The sequence below is a fragment of the Thalassophryne amazonica genome, chromosome 1 (assembly GCF_902500255.1).
Source record: "Thalassophryne amazonica chromosome 1, fThaAma1.1, whole genome shotgun sequence".
Taxonomy (NCBI): Eukaryota; Metazoa; Chordata; class Actinopteri; order Batrachoidiformes; family Batrachoididae; genus Thalassophryne; species Thalassophryne amazonica.
The window spans coordinates 19,399,379-19,422,855 of NC_047103.1; the positions used below are offsets into that span (position 1 = coordinate 19,399,379).

The 23,477-nt window shown below is 41.0% G+C and overlaps 1 protein-coding gene across 1 annotated transcript in view; it reads left to right on the forward strand.

The window, feature by feature from the left end:
* The window catches only part of LOC117506999 (F-box/LRR-repeat protein 7-like), an 83,166-nt gene that overhangs the window by 54,277 nt on the left and 5,412 nt on the right, over positions 1 to 23,477 (forward strand). The window contains exon 3 of the mRNA XM_034166680.1: positions 20,477 to 21,094. Coding sequence (XP_034022571.1) covers positions 20,477 to 21,094 — 618 coding nt within the window. The remainder of the gene's footprint in view (positions 1 to 20,476; positions 21,095 to 23,477) is intronic.

A 23,477-nucleotide genomic window follows, 5' to 3' on the forward strand; every position in this document is an offset into this window, starting at 1 on the left:
CATTGTTGAGGATCGGCCAGTCCAATGAGTGCTGTCAAACACACCTTTTTTATGCTAACAAAGAGAGACCACCAGTTTTTCCTCAATCATGATCACTAACGAGGAGTTAACAGGAATTGACCTTGCCATGTTAAAAGACATTGTAGAAGCTTCATCACCATTTATTAAAGCATTTATGTGAATGGAAGTATATATTTGAGTCTATATGCATAATTTTGGCCCTGTGGAAGATAGAGATGATCCAAGATAAACGTGTGCCCCCAATTCTTGTTTTTTGGTCATTAATGATACATGCTGTACAATCACTCAACCCCGGCAAAAGAACAGTTGAAGGACATCATTAACAGCCCAAATTACCATGACATTCATGCCCATGAGAAGTGTATTTAAAACTCTGGCCATAGCTGTGTGGTATGTTCTCTGTATGTTGTTTATTTGCACATACAGTACTTTCAGTACCATGAAGATTAAGTACTGTGCTGTATTCCAAGTGCTTTTACAATGCCAACTCTGAAAATGCTTTTTTTTTCTTTTTCAGCTTGTTAGACGTGCAGAAGCGCTTGCACCTCCTCATTAGCCCATGCATATGCTGCAGTGTCCAGTTTCTATGGAGCATACTATTTTATACTGTTCTGCAGCCACTTATGGAATTCCACCTGCATTGTGGGAAGGTTGCGTCTGATCTTGCTTAAGACCAAATTGTACTTTCCATGCCTGTAAGCATGCAAGGGTTCATTAGGGTGTGTATGACACAAGTATCCTACAACCCCAATTCCAATGAAGTTGGGACATTGTGTAATATGGAAATAAAAACAGAATACAATGATTTGCAAATCCTCTGCAACCTATATTCAATTGAACACACCACAAACACAAGATGTTTAATGTTCAAACTGATAAACTTTATTGTTTTTGTGCAGATATTTGCTCATTTTGAAATGGATGCCTGCACCACATTTCAAAAAAGCTGGGACAGTGGTATGTTTACCACTGTGTTACATCACCTTTCCTTCTGGCAACACTCAATAAGCATTTGGGAACTGAGGACACTAATTGTTGAAGCTTTGTAGGTGGAATTCGTTCCCATTCTTGCTTGATGTATGACTGTATGACAGTTGTTCAACAGTCCGGGGTCTCTGTTGTCATATTTTGCACTTCATAATGCATCACTCATTTTCAATGGGTGACTGGCCTGCTTGCAATCCAGACCTGTCTAGTACCCGCACTCTTTTACTACAAAGCCATGCTGTTGTAACACGTGCAGAATGTGGCTTGGCATTGTCTTGCTGAAATAAGCAGGGACGTCCCTGAAAAAGACGTTGCTTGGATGGCAGCATGTGTTGCTCCAAAACCTGGATGTGCCTTTCAGCATTGATGGTGCCATCACAGATGTGTAAGTTGCCCATACCATGGGCACTAACACACCCCCATACCATCACAGATGCTGGCTTTTGAACTTTGTGCTGTTAACAATCTGGATGGTGTTTTCCTCTTTTGTCCAGAGGACACGATGTCCATGATTTCCAAAAACAATTTGAAATGTGGATTCATCAGACCACAGCACACTTTTCCACTTTGCGCCTGCCATTTCAAATGAGCTCGGGCCCAGAGAAGGCGGCAGCGTTTCTGTATGTTGTTATTGTATTGCTTTCGCTTTGCATGGTAGAGTTTTAACTTGCACTTGTAGATGTAGTGATGAACTATGTTGACTGACAATGGTTTTCTGAAGTGTTCCTGAGCCCATGCAGTAAGATCCTTTACACAATGATGTCAGTTTTTCATGCAGTGAGGGATCGAAGGTCACGGGCATTCAATGTTGGTTTTTGGCCTTGCCGCTTATGTGTAGAAAGTTCTCCAGATTCTATGAATCTTCTGATTATATTATGGACTGTAGATGATGGAATCCCTAAATTCCTTGCAGTTAAACATTGAGAAGCATTGTGAATGGCTGAGCCTTTTGGGGATGCTCCTTTTATACCCAATCATAACACTCACCTGTTTCCAATTAACCTGTTCACCTGTGGAATGTTCCAAACAGGTGTTCTTTGAGCATTCATCAACTTTCCCAGTCTTTTGTTGCCCCTCTCCCAGCTTTTTTGAAATGTGTTGCAGGCATCCATTTCAAAATGAGCAAATACTAGCACAAAAAACAATAACGTTTACCAGTTGTTGGAGAGGATTTGCAAATCATTGTATTCAGTTTTTATTTACATTTCACACAACCTCCCAGCTACATTGGAATTGGGGTTGTAGTATCTTGCATATACCTCCACATATATATATGTGGAGGTTTTATATATACAGGGTGTATATACCCTGTAAAATGCAATGTGTGAGTAGTTGCACGGATACATGAGTCCAACCACTAGAGATCAACTTAAAACCTCAAATGCAATAAAATGCTGTCATCTTGTAATGCAAACAAGTTTTAAAAAGTATGTAATGAGGACTTATATTAGTCAGGTTACAGCAGTTACATTTAAAACTCAAATAACACGGTTACATTACTGCAGAAACTATTGTCAAAGCTTCTTAATTCATTCTTTGTCTCTTTCAAAATTTATGTGGATTTGAAGTTATGTGTAGCTTGGTTTGTCAGTTTTATTCATTTACAAAGCCTGAGTATGGCGACTGGTTTTATGTTTTGAATAATCAGATTTGTTAAGGCCTTGAAAATGCTGCAGGAGTGAAGTGGCGCAGCAGAACGTACATGTTTGACTTGTTGCTCTGTTGCGTTCAATTCCAGTGCACAAACTCCAATAACGTGTAGGCACGTCTACCCGCATGTGCGCAACACATCTGCTCAGCAGACATCATCATGTATTATCAGGATAAATGTGTCCACTTCCTTTATGCTACTGTGTCTGCAGACACTTTAAAATATAATCACTGCATAAGTCTTTCAAGCTCCATTGAGCCAATCTATTTTGTATTTTCTGTACCACTGGAGAATATTGCCACTGCTTTCTGGATGAACACGATCGTTTAGATGCTAAAATGGTTTCTGGCTCATTCCGTTTCTCCGGAATGAGCCAGAAACACAACAGATACACAACATTATGTTAATAATGTTGTGTATTTATATTTTATCCTTTGACTTAATGTGTTGTTGTTTTGGTGCTATGTACTGGATGTGTTGTTGTGTAGCAGACCCTGTCCAAGGCAAATTTCTCCGTAGGGAGACAAATAAAGACACTTTGACTTTGAAACAACTGAGAAGTTCAACAATGGGTGATGCAAGGCACCCACTTCAGGCCCATGGCTTATAGTATTAATTATTATGTAACACCTAAATAGATCCTTGTCATTTGATTGGCGGTTTGTATGTCACGTGAAATGAATTATTTGTACTATTTGCCATTGTGTTCCATTTACTGTGCAATTTTGGATTTATTTAGTCTGCAATTTTGGTTCTATACGTTTTGTGCTATTGCACAGCATGACCACAGTGCACACACAATAGCGGCACTTAGCTTAAAAACAAACATAGGTTTTTGCATGGCATCAGGTGTGGACTACATCGTCAGGATTGTTTTTTTTTTAACTATCTTACTGTTTTTGCAAGTTGACTGACAATAATTGTGGATCAGATTGGACTGCTGTTTAAAGTTTGTGTTGGACTATTTGGAACCTCTTGACATCAAAAGACCAGTAACGCACGCCAAAATGTACGTTCCTTTTCTCTTGTTTATAAATTAATAAAATATCAAATGACAAGGACCAATTTTAGGTGTTATATAAAACAAATAATGAATGTTTATTTCATTTGTACAATGGAAAATACATTTCATGAGGTGAAAGATGGAATGATCCATTCAACTCCGTTGCACCTCGCTGAATGGAACATTCCCTCTTTCTCCTAATGAAGTGTTCTTACCATTGCACTTGTAAACATTCATTATTTATATATTATTTGTAATAATGAAAATGTGATTTTATTTTCAGTACATAAGTCTCATCGGAGTATAAGTCACAGTATCTCCCAAACAAATAAAAAAAAATAAATAAATCTGACTGTCACTGATATGTGTGTGCACAACTGTTTCCATGGTTTGGTTGGATTAATTTCTGTGTATAAGTTAATTGAATAATTTTCTCAGTGCATATGGCCAAAACATTAATTTCTCTGCTAGAAATCATGTTTCTGAGCAAACAAAATCTGCTCTGTGCTCAGTAAATATTAGGGATGGGTCGACAACACACTTGTATGGAAATCCTGCCCATAATTGAATTGAGTTTATCCAGTGAGTCATTTGTTTGTGTGATGCACTCAAAAAACTGACTCATTGGATTGGATTCCATCTAATAAATATATGTAGTCCCAACTAAATTAAATTACACTATCTTGCATGGATGTATTTTATTTGAGTTGGTGCTGCATATATTTATTAGATGGAAATCTTGCACATAATTGAAATGAGTTCATCCAAAGAGCCATTTTTTGAGTGTACTCATAATAGTCGACTACGACTAGCTAACATCCGACTAGTCGACTATTTTTATTAGTCGACTAATCGAAAGCCATTTAAGTTCCTTTAACCCTTAAAATAATAAAATGCCACCGCTCCCTTCACTCAGTGAAGGACGTCACTCAAAAAACTGACTCATTGGATCTGATTTCCATCTAATAAATATATGTAGTCCCAACTAAATTAAATTGAATTATCTTGGATGGATGAGAATTTTTTTTAAGTTGGGGCTACATATATTTATTAGATGGAAACTCTGCACATAATTGAATTGAGTTCATCCAGTGAGTCTTTTTTTTTTTTTTTTTTAGTGTGTGTGAATCTTGGCAGGTAAATTAGTCAGCTCAGACAGGTTGTCTATGCCTCGTAAATGAATGCAGTTATTGTCTTCATGCTAATTGTGTTTTTGTATGTGTGATTTTGTGCTTATATTTGTTAAAATAAATTCACATTTCACCTTGAAGATTCGAAATTGGCTTGATTCATTCAGTGTCAAATTTAGCCACAGACTAGTCGCTGATTAATGGTACCCGACTAGTTGACTAATGATTTTCATTAGTCATCCCAGCCCTATTAAATATATTTTTGTTATTATCCACATAAACACACAATAATAACGTCACTCAGTCTGGTGTTACTCGGAGAGCCGTGTGTACTAAGTACAATGCACAAAATAATCAGAAACTAATTAATAAAATCATGCATATAAACTGTGTATTGTGTGCACAAAGTAAACTTTTGGAGCACTGTGAATTGTGGCCCCTTCAAAAAAAGTAAATAAAACTTTAAAATGACATGCATAGCTCTTAACTGTATTTTAAGGCATTATGACTCATTTACAACATGGAAATTTGTACAGTGCACATTTAAAAAAAAGTCTTGGTCAAAAATGGTGCTCTTCGCAGGGCAAGATCACTTTTTTCTGGAGTTAATGGGAAACATTTTTGTCAAAGAGTTTATAGCCACGAACGTTCCAGTACTTCTCTTATTCTGCTGCTTTAACTACATGAGATCATTACATTTGCTCCTCATCACAACCAAATCAAGCCTTTGGGCCAGCTCTCACTTTTCCACTCCTGTCTGATGTGTAGTTCTCGTGTCTTGTGCATAACCAACATTACACTCCTCAGTCATTTGGGGTGACTGTCCCTCTACATGCAGTGCCAGCCTGGCAACCCGTGCAGATGACACACTGTTCTAAAGCTCATTTTTGAAGGAATGAGTTTGAGTGGGATCTAAACCTCCGCTGTGCTCCTCTGCTGAATAAAGTGACAGAACGGCGAAGACTCTTTTTTTTTTTTGGAACTTATACCCCACCCTGAAGTGCTAAAACTACCCCGAGGAAATGAGTTTTGGGGAAAGCGAATTAGAGGACCAGGCACATGTGCTGCACAAACTGAAAAAAGTCAATGCTGAGAGTAACCGTGTGAGAGAACAGCTCCGGTTCACAGGCAGCAGAGTGAAGGGAGTTGTGCAGACTTGAGAAGAGCATTTCCTTTCCAGGCGTGCATGTTGTAAAGGAACCTCCGCACTCTATTGTCTTTCAGCTTGTCTAATGACGTAAGACCTTCCTGTGGCGAAGGCTTCGCTGATAGCTGAGCCGCCACACTGTACGGCGAGATCAACTTCCATGTATTCAATAAAACACACTTAGACAGACCCAGATGCTGTTGTTGTTTTTTAATCCCAGTAGTTCTCACAGCCGGATGTTTCCCTTTAAAAAAAAAAAAAATCAGAGCATGTTACTATTGTGTGCTGATAAATTGATTGTGGTTCTGGTTCTGTTTTTGTGAAGCCTGTTGTTCTTTGAACATATGCACCCGTCATCCCGTCACACACAATACGACACGTCGACACAACATATTGCTCATATTGTTTCTGGCGGGGACGACCGGCGAGCAGGAACGTGTCACATGGCTGATGGTCATTGAGGTAATGGATCGGTCAGTTCTGCCAGATGCGGCAGGAATAATTCCGCTAGTTCCAGACACGGTCTGAGAGGAGCTCCACAATGCTGTGAGATCCTGAGTGGAATCCCAGTGGCTTTTCGTTTATGAGCAGACTGCATTGAAGTCTGGACTGAGCTCGCCTGTGCACTTGTCTCTGCTTCTGGTAAAGTCTGCAGCCTCATTTGCCAATTTCTCTTCCCTCCTTCTTTCCTCTCACCCCAGTTTCCTTTTGCTCTGCCTTCGAACGAGGTGTTCGTTTTCTGAAACTTTGTCAGGTTTTTGCTGTTTAGGCTGCGTCGCTCCGAATGTAAAGCTGCGAGTCCTCATTGTGAAGGTTGTTTTTTGTTTTTAGGCGATCACCGTGATTGATTTTCATTGAACTTTCCACTATCAAAGGACACGCCACATGTGTCCCACAAGCTCGGCTAAGCTGATGTTAATGGGATCCTGCTGTGGCTCATCATGGATTCGGGTATTAGTGGCAAAATGATTTCAGCCAAGTATGCCTTGCTGTGGCTATGTGCACATTCAGAATGCATGAGTTTCTCTTTCATTTCACCACTGTTCCATTGTTCTTTGTCCAGGGTACAGACCAGATGTTCCCCTCTTTCTCCTCTGCTTTGCTAAACCAAACTGAATCTTCCACCATCTGTATTGGCGCCGCCTATAAGAGAAGTTAAACAGCTGCACAGTTTGCAAGTGATAAAGTGTTATAAAACACAGCACCATGAGTTTTTTTCTCTTTCCTGCTCAGACTTTGGAGCTGTACACGTGTGAGCACTCAGAACTTTTCCATCTTCCAGTTTTGGTGGAGTTTTGTTATGTTTTTAGAGCAGTTGTTTCAAACTGGTGGCCCGAGTGCCAGATAAGGCCTTGCAAGCTAGTAGTTGCACCATTCCTCAGACTGTGTGTGAGTTTTCCATCATGATGTGAAACTACAATAGTTACAGTTGTGTGTGAGTTTGGTACAATGGGGAAAGAACTCACTACATTTTTTTTTGTCTTGTTTAGCTCTGGTGATTGGCACATCTGGGTGATGTGTGTGTGTGTGTGTGTGTGTGTGTGTGTGTGTGTGTGTGTGTGTGTGTGTGTGTGTGTGTGTGTGTGTGTGTGTGTGTGTGTGTGTGTGTGTGGAGTGGATGAGTGAATGAGAAAGAAAGTGAGAGAGATATTTATGAGTGGCAGTGAATTTATCAGGAAGTCTGTGAGCAACAGAAAAGTGGCAAATGTTTCAAGCACTCACATACTGCCAGACAATGACGTCCTTGTCCAATCCACAAATGGTGGATCGGACAACGTGCCATGTCCGTCTGGTGTTGCATCAGGGTGGGCGTCTGACATAAAACTTGTGCTATATCAATATGCATTCCATGCAGTGAGATCCTAGTCCTAGTCCTAGTCAAAGTCCAAGTTTGTTTTTAACATTACTTATGACTAATATATAACAAATAACATGAAATAGAACAAAATAATGAAATATGAAGTGTGCGTCATATTTAAATTAAATTGACTCAAGTTGTGGCTCTTACAGTAGATTAAAAAAACATTACAAATCTTGAATTATTTATTTTATTCTGCTTTGCTTTAATACATTTTCAGCCAATTCTAAATGTGTACACAGAAAACTAGATCCAAAAAATGTTTCATTTCAAAAGACCTACATCCCTACAGCGCTGTGGATTTACAAGGAAACCCAATGTCTAATTGTATTTGACAGGAAGATTTGCAGATTATTGGGGAAAAAAACACCACAAACTTTCAATCATTCAACAAGTGTATTTCGACAAGTCACAATAACATTTGTTATTTCAGATGTGTGAAACGCTCAACCCAATCTCACGCCATTTTGCGATGGCATCACAAAAAGTAAATTAATCTATGGTTCATGCTCCCGTCACGAAAAGCAAATCATTGACTGAAATCGCTCACTCATCTTCAACCGCTTACTCCAGTTAAGGTTCGCGGGGGGCCTATCCCAGCAGTCATAGAGCGTGAGGCAGGGTACACCCTGGACAGGACGCTGGTCTGTCACAGGGCCACGTATATAGTCCAGGAGCAATAGGGTTCAACATGGAACAAATTCATAACAAGCTTAAAATTTCAGAATATGTTCAGAAAACTGTCAGAGATAACATACTAAAAGTCCCCAAGAATCCATCCTAGGGCTTTTGCGCAATTAAAGATGGCATCCAAAATGGCTGCCGATTTAAGATGTTGTCAGATTTTGGACTCTAAATGTCATAGAGGTGGAAATAATGTGTCTAAAAATATGTTGTTTTTTGTGGAAAGGTATCCAATTTCAACAACATTTTAAGGATTCAATAAAAACCATATGCATTTAAAGAAATTATATAACTCCTGCACTATAATGGTAGTAATACTGTAGTAACCCAACTGTAGCATTTGAATATTCATGGATTCTTATAGGTACATAATTTCAGATAATTATATCAAAACAATTACAAATGTCAAACTTTTGAAACATTTACAACATGGAACATGCTTTTTCTCAGTCAGGTACTTTTCATCATCATCATCATCATACCCCAGAGAAGCCCGAGTTGATTTCTCAGAATCTCCCTCAACATCCATCTGGAGGGACACTGGAGCTGTGTTGTTGCATCTTTGACCTGTGCACTTTGAACACAGGGCTGAGCAGTGAACTCCCATCTTCCTGCAACCACATGACACTCCACAGCCATCTGCTCGGTAGCCACAGGAGATCATGTTGAGCAGAGTGTCAGAGACAATGGGTCGACGATCAGTCTCAGCTGGAGTCTGGATGTTCTCCAGTCTCCATCCCCAAGCTGTTAGCTGCAAGGACCTTCCCATCCATTCTTGAATTGTGAGGTATGACCTATAGGAATGTTGCTTGGCTGCAGCACTTGTCAGAGGCAGTGTAGCCAGCTGAAAGTTTGAGGAAAGTGACGTTCTACTGATTGCCTTGTTGTAGGCAATGTAATGAAACTGCTCAAGTGATTCACAACTGGATGCACCATAAAGTTTAAGAAGAAAGCTTTCGCCTGCTTCTTGTACTTGCTGATGAGTACTCTCCCTGTTGATGAATCTGTCGAGTAAGTCATACTCATTATTGTTGTGCACCAGATTGAATGCCTTGCGCTTTCCTTGGCCATGCAGAGTAGACACAGTGTTGCATCCAGTTATGGCATGCAACACCATCAGATATTTACTTGTGTCACCAGTGGTTCTTTGAATGTCTTGAACTTTGTAGACTGTTGTGGGGTTCTTGCCGCATAACATATACCTGTCCTCATTTGTGTTTGTTGCAGTCACAAGCATTACAAGCAGGTCAGTATCAGTACCGACAACAACAGGTTTTCCAGACTCAGCCTGGAACAGAGCAGTTGACACAATCAGGGCATCTGCATCAGCCTCTGCTTGCATCACAAGGATGCCCACTTGAGTCAGCATGCCACTGAGCATCTGTATCAGATGCTGCTTGTTGTGGTTATTTGCCAGAAATGCCGCCTGAGTAGTAGTGGTTTGCATGTTCTCATCAAAGAGGATATCACTTGATGTTGACTTCTTTGCTCTGCGCATTTGCTCTGCTGCCTTGGTCGAGACGGTTCTATAGCCATCAAGCCATCAAACACGGTAGTAGTGCCAGCACATAGGTAACATAATACTGGCACACACATCCATAGGTTGCCGGTCTTGGCCAGACTACTGACTGTAAGAGATGCTCCCCATTGATCACAAATTGGGAGTCAGTTGGACTGTTGGGTTGAACAAGGGCAAATGACTTGAGGAGAGCACTCAAGGCACCCTTGTTTGGTTTCTGCATGGCACCATCTTGAAACAAGGATGGAGGTTGAGGAGCCAGCTCATAGGACAAGAACTGCTCCATGTCAGAAGTTGTCCTAAGAACACAAGCGGTCCTGTTGAAGAAAAGAGTGGGGTTCACCGCTGTGTTTTGCCCCCTGATCTTAATACTAATCCTGTATCCCATAGTTTTGACTTTATCACTGCTTCTTTGCTGTTTGACCACTCTGAAAGGCATTGTCACACTAGGTGATCAGCCTGATAGCCTGCAAATGGTGGATGTGCTTCAAGCCACTGGCAAAAGACATCATAATCTTTTGTGTCTGCATCCTGAGTGGATGGACGAATCTTTGTATTGTTCAGAAGTAGCAGTGTGCACACCAGCGAACCTCTCCAAAGCATTTCACACAGGAACACAGTGAGGCATTGCATGCACCCATTTAGTCAATGTGCTGTCTGTTATCCCTCTACCATGGGTCATCCCTTCTCTAGCGTTCAGCATTTTCATGAGGAACTGCTCAATTGTCTGGTCAGAGAAGTTGCCAGACCAAAACTCATTGTTGCAGCGAATGGTAAAATACCCCTTTGCAGAGAACAATGTTTACTCTTCAGGTGACATGACATCTGCAACTGAGTTCATGATGCACAAGTCCCGACAAAAAAAGCGCATGAATCCACCTTCAGAAAATAAGAAAAACAACAAAAATACAATGCATTGTACCATATTTTATTATTTGTTATACATTGATCTTATATGAAATATTTGTAATGTGACATGTTTATGAAATATGTACCTAGGATTTATCTGTGTGTATTAATTAAAAGAAAAAACTTACCAAATAAGTGTCAGTTTTTTCAAGAACTCCTTATGGTATGTATACCTACTGATTTACACAGTGCTATACATCATAAAAGCATTTCTGATGGAAAAATATGCCTAATAATTAGTGCCATGATATGTTTCATATCAGTAGACATGTTAATTGATTATTTGTCACTTAAAATAAATGTGTTTACACATTACTTTTAATTCTATCATGATTTTAGGCTCATAAAGGAGAAAATCTCACGTGGGCGACGTTCTCGGGCGCCATCTTGAATTGCGCAAAAGCCTCGGGGTGGATTCTTGGGGACTTTTAGTATGTTAACATATTCTGAAATTTTCAGCTTGTTATGAATTTGTTCCATGTTGAGTGCAAATTTTACCTAATGCTCCTTCACTAATAGACAAACAAACACATTCACACCAGCACACACACCTACAGACAATTTAAAGTATCCAATCTGCCTATCCTGCGTGTCTTTTGGATGTGGAAGGAGGCCGGAGCACCCGGAGAGAACCCACACAAACACGCGGAGAACATGCAAACTCCACATAGAAAGGCCACTGGTGGGAATCGAACCCATGACCTTCTTGCTGTGAGGCAACAGTGCTAACCACTAAGCCACCAAAAGGGTGAAGCTCAGCTTTCTTTTTTGAAATAAGTCATGTTTCCCCTTAAGTGCCCGGATGCTCCTGATAACTGCTACCTTCCTGTCTTTACTGGACTATGGCAATGTCACATACAGGTGCAGTTCACCAATTTCTATTTCAGTTTTATTTCATTTATATAGCGCCACATCACAACAGAGTTGCCTCAAGGCGCTTCATACAAGTAAGGTCTAACCTTACTAACCCCCAGAGCAGCAATGGTAAGGAAAAACTCCCTCTGAGGAAGAAACCTCAAGCAGACCAGACTCAAAGGGGTGACATTCTGCTTGGGCCATGCTACAGACATAAATTACAGAACAATTCACAAAACGATTATACAGGAAATGCTGTTAGTGCACAGGATAGGAGGGTCTCCAGCACAAATACCACACCCATCTCTGGATGGAGCTGCACCTTAAACAGAAAGACAAACAGAATCAGGCATCAGAAAGACAAGAAATACAGTGTAATTTGTCAGCATTAAACAACAAGAAAAACAGGAAATACTAATAAGGTGATTGCCGGCCACTAGCCCTAAGCTTCACTAAAAGACCCAGAATATAGGTAAAGTTGGGGCTGTGGCACGCTCAGTTTACTAATAAAATGAAGTAAAAGAGTAAAAAGTGTAGAACTATACTATGCCAGTATGCTAGCCATATGAAAGGGAAAATCAGTGCGTCTTAAGTCTGGACTTGAAAGTCTCCACAGAATTTGCCAGTTTTATTGATGCACGGAGATCATTCCACAGAACAGGGGCACGATAAGAGAACCAGTTGTCTACAGTCCCTGACCCCACTGTATCATAGTGCTTTAAGATTCACCACTGGCTGTTGCCATCCCACACACCACTGTGAATTCTATGCCAAAGCTGGCATGCCCCCTTTGACTGTAAGGTGATATACACATTGGATGACTCTGGTTTACAAGACTCTTATTGGACTGGTTCCAGCCTATTTGTGCAGTTTACCTCAGCAATCGGTAAGCCGCTACACTCTGCACTCAAACGATATGTTAAGTTTCTGTGTACCTCATGTGTGCACTATATATATATATATATATATATAGAGAGAGAGAGAGAGAGAGAGAGAGAGAGAGAGAGAGAGAGAGACCCACACTAATAATCCGGTGCTTAATCCTTTCAAAAATATCCCTCTACCATGCTGGTCTCATATCTGTCCCTCCATAATCATTAACAGTTTATGCCAAACCCTAAAAACCAACCTTTTAATAATTAAAATTAAAAACCCTGGGAAGATGAGCATCAAGTCCATGAGCATCTACAACCCAAATTCCAATGAAGTTGGGACATTGTGTAAAATGTTAATAAAAACAGAATACAATGATTTGCAAATTTTCTTCAACCTGTATTCAATTGAATATACCACAAAGGCAAGATATTTGATGTTCAAACTGATAAACTTCATTGTGTTTGTGCAAATATTTGCTCATTTTGAAATGGATGCCTGCAAGATGTTTCAAAATAAGTGTTTTGGAACTGAGAACACTCATAATTGGGTATAAAAGGAGTATCCCAAAAAGTCTCAGCCATTCACAAGGAGTGAGGATCACCACTTTGTGAACAAATAGTAAATGTGTGAAAAAATAGTCCAACAGTTTAAGAACAATGTTTCTGAACATTCAATTGCAAGGAATTTAGGGTTCTATCATCTGCAGTCCATAATTTAATCAGAAAATTCAGAGAATCTGGAGAACTTTCTATATGTAAGCGCCAAGGCTGAAAACCAACATTGAATGCCAGTGACCTTCGATCCCTCAGGCGGCACTGCATTAAAAACCGACATCATTGTGTAAAGGATCTTACCGCATGGGCTCAGGAACACTTCAGAAAACCATTGTCAGTTAACACAGTTCATCGCTACATCTACAAGTGCAAGTTAAAACTGTACCATGCAAAGCGAAAGTTATACATAAACAACATCCAGAAACGTCACCGCCAACTCTGAGCCCGAGTTCATTTGAAATGGACAGATGCAAAGTGGAAAAGTGTGCTGTGGTCTGATGAGTCCACGCTTCACATTGTTTTTGGAAATCATGGACGTCATGTCCTCTGGACAAAAGAAGAAAAAGACCATCCAGCATCTGTGATGGTATGGGGGTGTGTTAGTGCCCATGGCATGGGCAACTTACACATCTATGATGGCACCATCAATGCTGAAAGGAACATCCAGGTTTTGGAGCAACACATGCTGCCATCTAAGAAACTTTTTTCAGGGACATCCCTGCTTATTTCAGCAAGACAATGCCAAGCCACATTCTGCACATGTTACAACAGCGTGGCTTTGTAGTAAAAGAGTGCGGGTACTAGACTGGCCTGCCTGCAGTCCAGACCTGTCGCCCATTGAAAATGTGTGGCACATTATGAAGCGCAAAGTACGACAACAGAGACCCCGGACTGTTGAACAACTGAAGTCGTACATCAAGCAAGAATGGGAAAGAATTCCACCTACAAAGCTTCAACAATTAGTGTCCTCAGTTCCCAAACGCTTATTGAGTGTTGTTAGAAGGAAAGGTGATGTTACACAGTGGTAAACATACCACTGTCCCAACTTTTTTGAAACGTGTTGCAGGCATCAATTTCAAAATGGGCAAATATTCGCACAAAAACAATAAAGTTTATCAGTTTGGACATTAAATATCTTGTCTCTGTGGTGTATTCAGTTGAATATAGGTTGAAGAGGATTTGCAAATCATTGTATTCTGTTTTTATTTACATTTTACACAACGTCCCAACTTCATTGGAATTGGGGTTGTAGTTGGATGGTTTGAACCCTTTGTCTGCAGGACATGGTTCTGGATTTGATCCTGAAGACTAAGCTGCTTTACATAGTTTCATTTGTGTGGATTTCCACCTTCTTTTCCTGAGTTTTTGATTGTGCTTGATTTCACCTCACACAATTTGTTTGTCAAAAGCAGCGCCTGTACAGATTTAAAACAACACTTTTTTTTTTTTTTTTTTTTTTAATCAAACTCTGGAGACAGGTTTGGGTGGAATAGCTGCACACAATAGATGAGCAGATTTAAATGATTCTATCAGCTGTAATGTCATAACCAGATGTGTCACTTATCTCAAAAACACAGACAGAGCTTGGCTGAAAGACACCCAGGTGCAACCTGACCCAAATCCAACGAGACATAAGCACTTGTGAAGCTGGATTCATTGAACTTTCTCACCAGCTGTGTGGAAGCTCAGCTTGGAGAGAAGGCGCTGGATGCACTTTAATTATTACCACTATGTTCCCCTGCACTTGGAACACTCTTCTCATCTCTGACACATGTAATTGCACAATTTGGATGGTGTTTCTTTGCCAGTGGTGGATCATTGTGTGTGCGTGCATCGCTTTGAATTTGGATAATGACACAGTGCCTCGTTCGTCCACCAAAGCTAAATGATTCAAGAAACGTGTCGTGGTAATGCTTCCATAAGGCTCTGCGGAAAATGTGATCTTCTCCCCAATGTGAGTTTGGCAGAGATCAGTCTTATGATTCATCCCTGACTTTACATTTGAACCATGTCCCAAGAGTTTTTATTTTTCTGATCAGAGTTCCATCGACGTGTGTGTGTGTGTGTGTATACATATATATACATATATATATATATATATATATATATATATATATATATATATATATATGTATATGTATATATATGTGTGTGTGTGTGTGTGTGTGTGTGCATGTATATGTTCTCTGTAAAATCTTCGAAAGGAAAAAAAATCAGCCCACTCACTCTTCAAACCACAAAATATTTTGCTTCGGCCGTAGGTTGAATGTTGGATAAATCCCATAATCACAATGTCTAAACTCAGGAATTTTGTAATATTTATGATTTGTTTGAATAATAATACTTTATTAAAAAAAACCAAAGCCCCACTTTTTTTCTTGACATATTTGGACAGTTGTGTGAAATTCTGAGTAGATGAGGTGTTTGTAGTGATCACTGACATTCTATCCTTTGTATTAAGCTACAAAAATACACAAGAGGGCTATTTGAGAATAATGCAGGCCTGTCTAAGCTGGGTAACCTTTAGAAGATGATCCCTCCTGTTTGTTTTGCTGTTAAATCCAAAATCTCATGCATATTTAAACAAGATGATAATCATACCTCTACCACCTGCAAGCATGTGATGAATGAAACCACAATTGAGGTCAAACAGAACTTTGAAGAATCTGCAAGTTGGTCACAATCATCTGGCAGTGTTGTGGTTACTTTGAGTGTGGGTGTTTTACTGTGTGTCAAGTGACAAGTCCAATCAGATCTTAACTCATTCTTTCTTTTTTAAAATATTTTATGGTAAATAGAGGTATCTCAAATTTAAGACTGAGTTTAGGGATAAAAACATGTTTTTGTGTTAATACAGCAAATACATGGAATAAAAGTGGAAAGAAGTCCAGCTGGCAACTAATCATGATGCATTTACATACTGCTAAATTTGTCAGCTTTGATTATGTGAGAGAGGAGTTCTCAGTGGTGCCGTATTTAAAACAGGCCCATTATGCCATTATATACATGACAGTAGCTCAGTTTAAAATCTAACAGAATTATGTTGCCAAGATGTATTCTGTACCTCATCTGTAAGTTTCATCAGAGGGATGCCGTGAGGCAGACTGATCGGAGGTCTGGAAAACTGATGTATATGTGATCAGGGACACAGGCCCTGATGAACTGTCTGTCCCAGCATACAGAGCCACATGACAAGCAGGACGCTATCCATTCATCAACTAAATGTTGATATATTGTGCAGAAACAGATGATTGCTGGTCCAGAAGCATGACTGCTTAAGATGGTTCACGCTACGGGACTGTTTTTCAACTATACCATGTTAGCCTACATGATGCGCAGCTGTGCCACCTGATCCCATCAGATCCCAGACTAGGGCCTGATTTGTACTTGGCTGGAGGACCACTTTGGAAGACCATGGTCTGTGTGAGTTTGGCCATGTAGAATTGGAGATGCATCAGGAAAGGCATCCGGCGTAAAATTTGCACCATATCCCAATGTGTATCGGTACTGGACACGCTGTGGTGACTCTGAACAACCGAAGGCAGCCGAAAGAACAACAACAATCATATTAGCCTACATCATACAGTCACTTATTAAGATGCAGTGTTGATGAGTCTTATTTCATTACTTTGTGGTTCATCTACAACAGCTCACTCCAGATCTGTGTCTGTTTTAAGGGGAGGAAAGGGGAGCTCAGTGTCAAACCTAGGTAAGAATAAGAATAAGATCAACTTTATTTCTCTCGAAGGAAATTATTTTGCCAGAGTACCAAAACAGTGATAGTAACAGTGAACAATGTGACACAAAGATGGCAAGTCAGGAATGCCACAAAGTATACATTCTTGGCCGCGGATCATGAATGTGATGATTTGAGGCAGAGGCGTCAGGTGTCCTCAGGAACTGCTGTTACCATGCATTATGATTAATGACACGTGTTGCTGGAGAATTATCAGGAACCATTACGCACGGTCAAGAATAATGTTCTGCGCTGTTGCGTGCTATTGCAAGTAACAGCGCATCGTGACGTTATGTCAGCTTGTGAATGAAGCGAATTGTCTCCATACACACACTCATATTCATCCAACCGTCAGTTGCTGAACAGTTCAGATCACTCCAGTTTGCTCCTCAAAATCCACAGCAGAAGAACTTTGTGTGTACATGCTTATTTGGGCTCTGTGCCATGGAGTGGTGCAGAGAGGAGGAGGAGACTGAGAGAGCCAGATGTGTGGCTTCATATGGCTCTCCTCTCGCTCATTTTCCCAAACATCAGGCACATGCAGCAGGTGGAACACCTGCAGGAGCGTGCTTCTTCGGCATATTGCAGCAATGAAAGTGAATGCGGTGCAGCTGGGTTTAATTGTGTGCAAGTCAGAGAAGAACACTGCCACGCTTTATTAAGGATCAAAACTAATCAAGATGGATCAACACACTCAGTTGCAACATCCACAACATGAGGCAAAATGATGGTGGTGCATGACATTCATAAGATTTTTTTTTGACAGCCCAAAACATGCTCCATGAAAATCATAAATATCACGCACCAACAGGCATTATTAAGAAACCTATTCATATGCGTTGTCATATTAGGAATGTTAGGAATGTGCCACAAATGATGCAAGTATGACTTTCGGAATGCATCTTGCCTATGTTTAAACACATCATGACATTTACACAAATTGTTCAATAATTTTGCACATAACTCTGAGTAACTGAATAACTTTGTTCATTATGTATTAATGAGGGGGTGGGGGGATTATACAGTCTGATTGCTGCAGGTAGGAAAGACCTCCTGTGGTGTCTGTGGTGCACCTCAGTGGTCTCAGTCTGTGGCTGAAGGTGCTCTGATAGGACAGCAGTGTGGCATGCAGGGGGGTCAGATGTGCTGTCCCCGATGCTGAGCAGTTTCTTCAACATCCTCCTCTTTGACACCTCCACCGCAGACTCTAGCTCAACCCCCAGGACAGAACCAGCTCTCCTGATGAGCATGTTGCATCAGTTTGTGTCAGCTGCCTTCAGCCTGCTGCCCCAGCACACTACAGCATAGAAGATGATGCTGAAAACCACCGAGTGGTAAAAGATCTGCAACATATTTCTACAGACATTGAAAGATCTGAGCCTCCTGAGGAAGAACAGTCAGTTCTGACCTTTCTTATACACAACATCTGTGTTTACAGACCAGTCCAGTTTGTTGTTTATGTTTACACCCATGTACTTGTAGTAGTCCATAATATCTACCTCATTTCCATTGATGGTAACTGAGTTTGGACGGGTCTTCCATCTTCAGAAAATCCACCAAATGTAAATGTAAGAATAGTAGTTTCCACATCTTGTACTGTGTAGAAGACAAAGCATGAAAATACATGTTGTTTTCTCAAGTAAAAAACAGGAATGTGAAGCATGGTTACATTAAATTTCTTGGTTTAAAGCGGTCTACTGTGGGTGGACAGCTGTGAGTGACATCATCCTCCTCTCTTGAAATCCTTTTAGCGATACAGATCAACTTAACCAAACCTCTTGAAAACTGGCTGACCTATCAGACCACTTACTGTCCCAGCGTGACGCGGTCGCCCTTGGAATCAGATGTGTGGAATATGGCGAGTTTCACGTTATCACGCCACTCTTATGGGATCCAACCACCATTTTACAGGCGTGCTGTGTGACGTGATGGCAGTCAGCACACATCTGTCACGTCGTCCTCAATGTTTACACGGGGCGACCCGTGCATTATCGGTCCCAGCACAAAACTCTTCAGCTGCTCGCTTTGAAGTCACACAGTTCATCTAATGAAGAGGCCCTGTTACGGCTGCCCAAGCGTCTGGAAGATAAATGTGACACACTTTTTCCCCCCCAAACATTTCAAAACATGATAACGAGATCCATGGAAACTGCTCTCTGCTGATGATGGAAGCTGGTGCAACTGTGGCAGTGTCACAATGAATCCTGTGTTTCTTGACCACTTTTGTTGGCCGTTCGTCTGTTTTTTTCTTATTCCCATGGATAACTGGCAAACACAGTGTAACATCAGGTCATTTCTACTGCCACAACAACAGAGAGTAATATCAGAAATTCAACTCAGTGATTGGAAACAGCAGCGGTAAAGCGTGCGTGCTGCTAAACAGCCTTCAGAAGGAAACAGCATTTGGTCAGTGAAGGTTGTCCAAATGGAGAATCAATAGAGCGTATAATGTAAGTCTGCGCTGTCCGTCTTTTAAATATGTGAAGCTGTTTTTTTTTTTTTTTGCAGCCAGTTGTTTCACTGATAAGGACGGCTCTGGATTGCGAGGAAGAATTCAGTGAAATCACTAACAGAAGAATTCTAAGGGTCAGCTGAGGGAGCGGTTATTGAGCAGACTGAGGGAGCGGCTGATTGAGTGCGCCTTGAGCAAAGGGTTGACAGTTCTGTCTCTGATTAATCACAGTCTGAGAGTCAAAGTGTCCTGGAGGAAGGTATTGGACCATAAATTGCTCCAAGTGCATTTCAACTAGGCTCTATTCTTTGATAAATAGGGGCAGGTTAATAAGTCTGCCAAGGACGTAATGAAATCATCTGCATTTATTTATTTGTCTGTCTGTAAGCAGAATTACACCAAAACTACTGCATGAATTTTGATGATTTTTTTTTAAACCACAGGTAGATATTAGGTCATGGAAGACTTAAATTTTGGAGGTGATCCAGATCTGGGATCAAGATTTCACTTTGTATAGGATTACGGCCAAAGCTACTTCACAGATTCTCAGAGATCAGTATTTCAATTTGTACGCTTCACTTTGTCGGATTTTAAGGATTATGTCAAAACTACTTAACTGATTTTCACCAAATTTTCATCACACATTGGTGATAGGCCTTGGAAGAATCCATTAAATATTGGAGGTGATCTGGATTGGGGTCTGCAATCTGGATCAGGATTTCACTTTGTAGACTTTTAAAGATTAAGTCATGGATATGACATCACGATGTAAATTGAAGATCAGGAAGACACTATTTTGTTTCACTTCAGATTGCAACATCTTGATCAGTCAGTTCATTCTGGATCAGTGTGCAATTATTGTATTGTGTTGTGGAATCTGGATCCAGGTAAAGTCCGGGTCATGATGTGAATCACATATCTGTGATTTTGAGTCCTTGGCAAACATCAGAAATTTCAGATTGCTCTTGTTCAGGAACCGCAACAAACTGTAAAAATCTGCAGACAAAGGGGAAAAGGGAAGAATAACCAACTTTCCTGTACCAATTTGTTCCACTCATTATCCTTTTTTCTGCATTTTCCCCTTTTTCATTCAGGTCTGGACTCCAGCACACGGACGCTGAGCACCCCCAGCCCTGGCCTGATCCTACCATCCAAGTCCTCCTCTCTTTCTTCACCTGCGCTTTCCAGTAACGGCCATGAAACCAACTCCTCATCTTCCTCCTCCGCCCCTGCTGAGACTGTAGCCGTGGTTCACCCTCAGCCAGGCTCTCACACACGCTCCAGACCATCCAAAAGCCACCACCTGGCCCTGATTGACATCCTCCCTGACCACACACTTCTGCAGATCTTCTCCCATCTACCCACCAATCAGTTGTGCCGCTGTGCACGAGTATGTCGCCGCTGGTACAATCTGGCATGGGACCCAAGACTGTGGAGCACCATTCGGCTAACAGGAGAGCTCCTTCATGCCGACCGTGCCATTAGGGTCCTGACCCACCGACTGTGCCAGGACACCCCAAATGTGTGCTTGACCCTGGAGACGATGGTGGTCAGTGGTTGCAAAAGGCTCACAGACCGAGGGCTGCATGTGGTGGCTCAGTGCTGTCCTGAGCTACGTCGCCTGGAGGTCGCTGGCTGTTATAACATCTCTAATGAGGCTGTGTTTGAGGTGGTGTCCCGTTGTCCCAGCCTGGAGCATCTGAATCTCTCAGGTAAACAGAAATTCCAAGACTTCATGTAAAGTGCAGAGAGTAAATGAAAGGACAGATAAATGATTCCTCCCCTCCAGGTTTTTAATGCTATGGGCTCTGTCCCAACGATCTATGGCACATGGTCCAAAGTGCTGTTTACACGGTGTGTCATCTGAACGCAAAGCTGGGCGCAAGAGATTTAGTCACCAAATTAGTCATTGGTGTTTTTGGGGGTATAACATGAAATGAAGAGTTCAAACGCAAAACCCAATAAGTATTTTTTTTTTAAATGGAGAAAATGCAGTTGAAAATGGAGATTTAAAGGAAACCATATTCAGAAATGCACAGATTTTCATCAATAAAATTAAAACAGTTTGTTCAAATTCTTTCATATTTTGCACACTGATGGTCCCCTTGACAGCCAAGTACATGTTGGACTCAACTAAAAATTTATGGTTTTGGAGAAACTGGGTTTTGCATCTGAACTCTTCAAATACACCAATGACACATATCATGGTTAAGGTTATAGTGCGTTGTGCATGTGTGTCAACCCAGAGATACCTGGATGCACTATACAGAACCCATGCAGTTAAAGCATCAGCTGGCATTAGCCAACAGCACAAAGCCAGGATTGTTAAAAGAACATTTGTCACAATATATGCAGACATTTATGGCACAGAAACACACATTGAAATACATTTGTAAGTATTTGAACAAAGCAACTATCACAACAAATAACCACAAAAAGGTGTAATTCGTTGAGTTTGGTAATAAGATGGATTAGCTTGGCGTTTCGCCTCAAGAAGCCAATTACGAATAGGACAAATCCAAAGAACGATCACTTGTATGTGATGGGAAGACGATTTTGTTACCGTGAATTTCCACTTTAAAAACTCCCTGAAATATCGTCCAGATATTAAGAGACACGGGAGCACTGGCAACTGGCACGTGGCTGTTTAGATGGTGATGTCAGAGAAGAAAGGTTCTCTTGCAAGGAAAGGTTTCTGCACAAAACGCATCAAAGCATTTGAGAAAGAACAGCGGTTGTCCGCCACAGCTCCCTAAGGAGAAGCAATTGAGCGCAGCACCTCATCCTCCTCGGACCACGTGATTTTTTTCCGTATCCCAACAGGTGCTGGCAGACTGATGTATCGTCATTGCACCTGGACACTGTGACCATCTTCGTCTTGGTGTTCCCTACTTGTTAACCCATGGAGGAAGGTCGGGTCTGGGAGCATGCGCAGGTGCTGCACATTGACACGCGAATATAGTCCCAGGTGTGAACTGGGCTTGAGGCTACACCTATCCCTAACCCAACCCTAACTCGTGCCAAGTTCTCCTGTTACCTATGGAACTACCTTGGGTCCTAGATAGCAACACCCCAGAGAGACAACCTGTGCCTCAGCCCAATGCAAAGTAGCCGTATGTCTATCACTATGAGATGAACTGTGGTCATCCTCTTGGCCTTCTCCAGCTGCTGGGGACCTCAACACTGACATACCAACATATTAGTTCATGCACAGAGACATGCACCACATAACCAGTTGTCATACCTGTCGTTCTCTCATGATGCAAAAGCCAGCAGATAAATACGGTGCTGACTCGAGGAATTCAAGTTTTGTATTTTTCTCTTGGTCTTAACTTTTATTGTTTTTAATTATGGTTTTCAATTTCGTTTCATTGTACTTTGATGTTCTAATGTGTATTCCCTGAGAATCTCCATGTCATGAACCTGCCTGTGTAAGGCTGATCTGAACATTGCGGCAAAAACAGCAGGAAAAATTCTGCGCTTTATTTTTGCCTCTGGTTTTAGAGGTCTGTGGCGCAATTACTTACTGCTGCTTCACAGTAGCATTCCAGTTTTCAACCAAGGCTTTTATTTTCAAAAGTATAAACCCAAGAGGTCGCTCTACATACACAAAACAATTACCTTTTTAATTCGTTTCAACTGGCCAGTGAGTGTTGTGGCTCTGTATAACACATGCACTTGTAACTTTATTAACATCAAAGCAGACATAACCTCATATCCCCCCTTTCGTCTTTGGCACCCCCACGACGAGACCCCCGGTTAGGAACCAGGAGCCTCGGAGACATGTCTGAAAACCTGCCTCATGCAAGTGCCTTGTTGCCAAATGCAACTTTAATTTCAGAGTAACAATTTAAAAATCACCATAAAGCACACTTATCCATCAGGTGGTGAAAATAAAATGTGCAAACAAGAAGAGGATGCATTATGCTGTGTTTTTGTGCCATTTATGTCTTTGAATGAACCAAAGAGAAAGAGAGGGGGTGCTCTAATGAAAGCTGCGTATGTGTGAAAGTACATTTTACAAATAATAAACAATAAAAAAAGTAATAAGTAATATACTTTCAACAAGTATTCTACCTGCTGGGCATAGATTGT